The 7181-nt window shown below is 40.7% G+C and overlaps 1 protein-coding gene across 1 annotated transcript in view; it reads left to right on the forward strand.

Moving 5' to 3' along the window:
* Positions 1 to 7181, forward strand: part of PLOD2 (procollagen-lysine,2-oxoglutarate 5-dioxygenase 2) — a 102071-nt gene that overhangs the window by 12727 nt on the left and 82163 nt on the right. The window contains exon 3 of the mRNA XM_004708624.2: positions 680 to 750. Coding sequence (XP_004708681.2) covers positions 680 to 750 — 71 coding nt within the window. The remainder of the gene's footprint in view (positions 1 to 679; positions 751 to 7181) is intronic.

Raw genomic sequence — 7181 nt, forward strand, 5'->3', positions numbered from 1 at the left:
AAAAATATGATTGTCTTCTCAGAGAACTGGGTTGATGTAAGTGGACAGTATATAAATTGGATCCTCAAAATTGGGATAAAGGCATGAAGTGGTTGGCTTACAAACTTTCATAGGTGGGGAAACATTCACAGGATTATAGAATTAAGGTGTAGGTGCTACTTAATTGCAATTGTGAAGCTAAAGAATTATGTACAGGTGCCAGGTTGGGCTTGTGGGCTTGGGCAGCACTGGGTTGGGATGTTTTCTTGATGTGCATTTAACCTTTATATAAAACTCTTGAGGCCCCGTGGCTATGAAGGCCCCAGAGTCAGCGGTCGCTTGTCTTTGGGCCTCAAGTGTATGCAATTTGACAGGAGAATGGAATGCGTTGACAGTGGCCTCTCATAACTTGATGTGGTTTTTGAATTTAAATTTCTTAAAGTTTAGCTTTTGGGCTTATTAGTGTGCTTAAATTATGTTTAAAGGCAAGCAGTGGAAGGTTTATGTGCCTGGAAAATTCTTCTCTTCCTGCAGTTTCCATTTAGTTCCATGGGGAAATTAATCCTGTCAGATGAGAGGTTTGAGTGATGGAGTGTTTTCACCGATGGATGAAGTCACAGGGGCTGCCACAGTGGACTCCAAGGTAGCGGTGACCGTGAGGATGGCCACGAACACAACATTGGGTTCTGTTCTGCCAAAGGTCACAAGGAGTAGGAGCCCAGCTGACCGACCGCCACCACTGCCATTCTTTGCCCAGAAATGCAGCTCCCTGTAAGTGGTCCCTCCTTCATGTTTCTGACTTCTCTGACTGAAGCCTTGGGTTGGACAGACCTGATACATACTCCGGTTTGTCATGGACGCGTGGACCTATGATCAACTATCCTGTATAGGGGAGGCCCAGGAGGGGATGCTCCACCATCACAAGCTGTTGGGCAGCAGTAGAGACAATGGGCAAAGGGGTGTTTCACGCCCCGGGTCAGTGCAAGATCCCGTCGTGTTAGGCCTTGAGCATTTTCTGAAACCTCCTAAAATGAAACCGTGGATAAGTGAGCTGGGGCGAGGAGGGGCGGAGGCGCATTGTAAGAATTGGAAACTTGTCCCTCGTGATTCTGCTGTGTTCCACCTCTGGTTTTTAACAGCAGGAGGAGGAAGAGAAACTGGAAAAAGAGACTGAAAAAAAGTAGATGTATCAGGAAGTAAGATTAATACAGCTGGCCAGCCAAATTGGCACTAAACGCTTCTGCTAATTGAGGCGAACAAGCCAAATTTGTCCAAGGAAACTTGTGGGATTGTATAGTTTTCCTTTTACTGAAAACAGAACACAGAAACATTGATTTAGGCAACTATTTTTCTTGGAGAAAGAAGTCAGATGGGAAAAAAAAGCCTTTTAATCACAGTTGTGTTTTATTAGAGTTACATGCAAGGCGGTACCTCCTTTCTTCATCCTTTTGAAAAGTTGAGAGTTGAGGTCATTTTAACGTTGAGGCATTCTTGTGATAGGAGCAGTGATTAATGGCAACTGGTCAGCCGTGTACAGCGTGTGTGTGTGTGTGTGTGTGTGTGTGTGTGTGTGTGTGTGTGTGTGTGTCTCCTTAGTGCCTTCTCTTACCCTTCCTTGATTTCAAACAGCCTTGATTTTTAATTAAATCCTAATGAATAGAACAATTTCCACTTGTGCAATTGTCTGCGTAGTGTCTGCCACTTATTCCATGGTAAAGTCTTTGAAGGCAGGGTCTCTCCTTCCAAAAATATATTTTTAATGCCTCCTGTATGTATGCGTGGGTTGAAGGGTTACATCAACTCCTAGAGTTGTCAACTCCAGTAAAGTTTCCTCATTAAGTCTTACTGGCTTTGCTCCCCCGGCATTTAACACTTGTTCATTCGGAACGGGCACTCACTTGTTCAAAGGATGGAGATGTAAACCTACTCAGCATGATTTGCAGCCTCAGTGGTTGGAGGAGGGGCTCGGGTTAAATGTGTAGTTGAGAAACACACATTTTCTACCATCACAGGCTGGAATGCCCAGGTGTCCCCAACCGTGTGGTACAGGTTTGGTGTGCAAGAATGTCTCACTGATCACAGCGACCTGTCACTTTTCTGCAAAGGGAAATAGCAGTACCCTCAGAGATGCTAAATTATTCACCGGTGTGAGGTGAGGAAATAGTTTTTTATTCTCCCAAAGCCCTTCAGGTGTCCTGTGTGCGTGGAAGTCATAACCTAAAAGGCAGAGAGGGTTGGGGTCTAGAACGTTCTCGTCAAACACTCGTTTCTGTGGGCGGAGGGGGGTGGAGGTTGATGTTTGTGTGCATCTATGTATGTGTATTTTTCCTCCAGAAGATTTTCGATTCCCTCCCCTCATTCCATTCTAAAAATTATCAAAGCTACACCGTTGTCCACCAGATACGAGGGAAGTGTGAGGTATTTTTCAGTGCTTGAATATGAAAATGTTTTAGGACAGCATGACTTTTCTTTTGGTCAAAGCTAGAGAGTCACCAGATCACATTTTATGAACTGCATCTGGGGAATGTATGCACTTTAAATAAGCTGCAAGATAAATCTATCAAGGCCTTGTGGGGTTGCGATCATTTAATTGCTGGCGAACATTTATGAAATTCAGCAATTTTAATTTTAATGTAGTTAACTTTTGGGGGTTTTTGGCCATAATTAACTCAAACATCCAGCTGTTCTTTATATTACTTAAGATTAAAGATAGAACCATTTGCTGAATTAATTTAATACACAGTGTGAGCAAATGCGTTTTTTTATCTCTCAGTATGTAAATAGGTTGTAAAAGTGGTAAGGGGGCAGTCACTGGAGAAGCACATGCTGTGTTATTGATAGAAGTAGGTGTTCCGACACGAGTCATTGACACGAAGACAAGGAGACTAAAGACCTGACACAGTAAGGGGAAAGCACTGTACGTGGGGCCGCTTATGATGGGAGCAAATGCCTCTGTAGAAATAGGTGTGTCCTGGGAATTTCTCCATCCCTGAGATGGACAGGAGGGAACAGTCATGAGCCCACACGCAGAAGTCATGATGGTTTGGCTGACTTTGCTCCATGATAGCGTTTTACAGTGTGATTTCTATTTCAAAATATGTTTTGAGAAAGACCACCGCTTAACTGACTGGGATACTCCAGGACCGAAAATGCAAGCAGAATAACATGTGACTTTGAAAAACTTTTTCTGTCCTTGTGTTGTCTTATGTATTTGCCATAATTGCTTGAGCCTGGAAATAATGCTGACTAGGTTTTCATCTTCATCCTTTCCACAGCGAGTTGAAATGTAGAATGTATTATAATCTAGACCCTTCGATGTCTCTATTCTTTCTAATAATATAGTTGTGTGTGTGTATGTATATATGTATATATATGTATATATATATATATAGAGAGAGAGAGAGAGAGAGCGCGTTTTCACATCCTTTGGCGTTATGTGTGAGCAGGGACTGTTAGCAGAAGTCAGTGAGTGCTTAGCCCTGTTTCTAGGGCACTGCACAATCCAACTGCACTGGGGAGTACTAACCGATGAGTAATGCCCCAAGTATTTCAGCAGTGGACATGCCTCCTGTGGGAGGGAGTGCACAGGCTTGTTGAGAGCTTCGACTTTGGAGGTTTCTTCATAGCAATTGGCCCCACACGAGACTGGCTGAGCATTTCAACCACCCCAAACCTCAAATATCTGCCATCAAATCGATTTCAACTTATGGAAGGCGCGAGCGCGCACACACATTCTCCATCCCTGCTAACACTATCCCAGAGTATAGTACATTCAAGACTTTTAGCCTACTTTTCAGCCTAGTGGATAAAACGGTTTTCATTTGTGGGCCTCTGTATGAGGATGTAAACTCCTCGATGGGAGAGAGGTTTTCTGTTTCTTTTGTTCTCTTGACTCCTCAGCCCCTAAAACATCTGCTTCAAATGCATTTCTTGTTTCTGCTCCTGCTGTCTTCACAAAGCTGATCACCTTGCAGTCATAGAATGGGGCTTCGAAACATTAAGGGGAAAATTCTATTAACCCTTGATTCCAGTTTTTAGGAGCCTTTTGAAGCCTCTTCATAGATGATTTCATTCACATTTCTGATGAAAATGTGAGAACAGGCCACGTCTTCATAGATTATCCAAATTCACAGTGGAATTAATATGAAGTAATGATTCAGTAGGTTCAGCTTTTCATTTATTTAATATTATTAAATAAATAATATTATTAAATAAATTTATTTAATATTATTAAATAAATGGGTGACATTTAATAGGAATAGTGGGGTTATTAATATTAATTCATAGGATAAATTAAGCTATACAAGTAGTAGAAAATATGGGAGAATGCTTCAATGGTGGGGTACCATGGAAGGCTTTTCTAAAACATGATATAAAACCTACAAGACAAAAGCACCGATGACAGAAACACCACAATAGAGGAAGACAATCCTGTCTATAAGAATGATAATATCACAACCTAGCCCATAGAATATTTGATTCAGAAATTCTATTTCTTGGAATTTATACTACAGTCATACTACTGCTTTTATTATTATCAATACTCCCTCCCCCCCTTCCTCCACTCCTTCTGTCAATTTATCCTTCCGTGTCTGTCTCTGTCTCTCTGTCTTTCTTCCTCTCTATTTCTTTCTGTTTTGTGGCATATTGGAAAAAGATTACATGCCTGGCACTAACATGCTGGCTAGTTAAATTATGGTTCTTCTATTACATGGAATACAGTTGTATTTCATTTGAAAGAATCTCAAAGATATCTAAATTTAAAATAAGATGCAGAATGAGGTGGAGAGTATGTCTATGCATGGGAGCATACATGTATTTGCTTGTGTGCATAATGAAATGTCTATGGAAGCATAGTATGCAACTAAGAGTATTGTTATCACCTTACGGGAATAGAGCTGCTTTCCTGGGAGAAAGGCCTGAAAAGGAATATCACATATTCATTACACAGTCCAAGAATTACATTATGAAGAAAGGGGTGAAAAAGGCAGTTATGTATTTTATTAACTTGGCACATTTATTACTAGAATGTACATATATTTTCTGGGATATACTAAAAAAATCAAAATCAAAAGATAAGACATCTCTTCTATAAAAATGAGGGTTTATGGAAGTTTTTCAAGCCCTGGTGGCACAGTGGGTTCTGTCGGCTTGCTAACCATGAGGTCATTGGTTAAAACTAAGTAGTTACTTTGTGGGAGAAAAATGAGGCTGTTGCCCCCTGTAATGTTCCCCCCTGTAGTGTTCTTCAACACTAAAGATTTACAGTGTTGGAAAACCTAGGGAGGATTTCTTCTTTGTCCTCCAGGGTCGGTTAGGGTCAGCAGTGGTGGGTTTGGGTTCACTTCATGGCAGTTTGCAGTAGAATATGAGTAAGAAGCTACTTTCATTGGTGTCTAGTAGTCATTTCATTGGATAAGAAGTCTACAATTCATTTCATCAAATGTTTTCATCTAATTTTCTGTCATAAAATATCTAAGACACCAATATAATTTTCTAACAGTCTCTTACATGGGACAGACTGCCCCATGTAAGAGATTGTCATACCAGCTAATTGAGTATTGTGAAGAGCAATTGAGTATTGTGAAGAGCTGACAAGTTGAGGGGAAGGAGGATTCTCAGTTGCCAAAATTGATGTTATAAAATTCGTCTAGGATGATTGTCCTCATTTTAGTAAGTTGGGTACCACAGAAAATATAGTCTTTAAAAAATGCCATTATATGTTCATGGCAGTGTGGAATGGCAGAAGGAAATGCTTTCATTATGACTGAAGATAATGAATGAAGGTTACAACCTTCTCTTTCTCTGCTGTATCAGCTATGCCATACTTTCATCAGGCATGCTTTGACTTTGCATCTTACAGATTTTTAAAAAACTTTTTTAGGTTAGGTAGAAATATATATATATATTTCTACTCATAGGGAAGGACAGGCCATCAGAATTTGAGGTGCCTGGCCCTTATACCATTCCCTGTGAGCATGGCCCATCTGCCCACAGGTCTACCTCCAAGTGGCATCTCTTGGGCAGCTCTGCTTTTTATTTGTGATGTGAGCCCCTGCTGCTGTTTTTCAGGTTAACTTTGCTACTGATGTTCTTCCTACAGGAGTCTAGAGATTATTTTGTGTAACATATGTAATATATAGTAACAGAGCAAATCTATTCCAACAAACTCGGGCCCGATTTCTGGCACTCTTTGATAAGCATTTGAGCATTTGGCCAACAGATGTGCTGTCCCATCCTGCTCCCCGGAGGCCCGCATCTTCCTGTTTTGCGTACATCACTTGGAATTCAACAAATTCACGTCTTTGCTCTTTGTCAGGGCCACAGACCCTTTATCTTTGGCATTAAAATGCATATTTTAGAATAGAATTTACATGTGTAGGCACCAAGTTGCTCTCCCAGTTATACTAGTTATTACTCTGCTAAGTATTTATAGGGACAGGAAATGTACTGTTGTTTTTTCATGGCAAACCATTAATACTGGGTACTTTAGTTGGACCTTGTTTTGATATAAGATCTTCCCCCATGATTAATCTATTCCCTACCTCAGCCAGTTTAATTTTCTAAAACTATGTTGAGGAAATCTCTTTTTTCCCCTTCTCCAACTGGAAAAATTTGACCCCAAAAGATGATGAGTTAAAATTCCAGGTAGTAAAAATTTTCTAGACTTTTTCCATATGTGCTATGATCATGAGACCCCCAGTCAAGTTGGCCAAATTCCATGTTTATCAAAATTAAAAAGTGGTATGTCCATAGTTTTTCCTATATGGGCTATATATAGTGGGATCATCAACTCTCTTGTTCCTATTAATTTTTTGAATAGTTTTATAAAACAGTAGGCTCATTTTTGAACTTCTAATCAAGCAAAGGCTCTGGCCACTGTGTTCTGCAGTTACTTACTCTAACTGATGCCCACTGCCCAGGTGTAACATGATAATTCTCTGTTTGAAGTTTGTTTGCTTTTTCCCCATTCTAAATTTTACAAAGACTCTGTTGAAACTCAGTGTGGAGTCTTTGGTGGCATCATCTCTCCTTGTGTGTGAAAGGGATTGAGGATGGAGACGCAGGAGATGGCTCTCTTTAGGTGTCTCCTTATTCACGAATATATTTAGGTTGAGCTTTCGAGATTAGGCCCAGCCAGTGGCTGGGAAGCAGAAGTGAGTTCTCATGCACATGGTGGCAAGAGCACCGTTGCAGAGGGT

The sequence above is a fragment of the Echinops telfairi genome, unplaced genomic scaffold, assembly GCF_000313985.2.
Source record: "Echinops telfairi isolate 266 unplaced genomic scaffold, ASM31398v2 ScPeMD7_4225;HRSCAF=4972, whole genome shotgun sequence".
Classification (NCBI taxonomy): domain Eukaryota; kingdom Metazoa; phylum Chordata; class Mammalia; order Afrosoricida; family Tenrecidae; genus Echinops; species Echinops telfairi.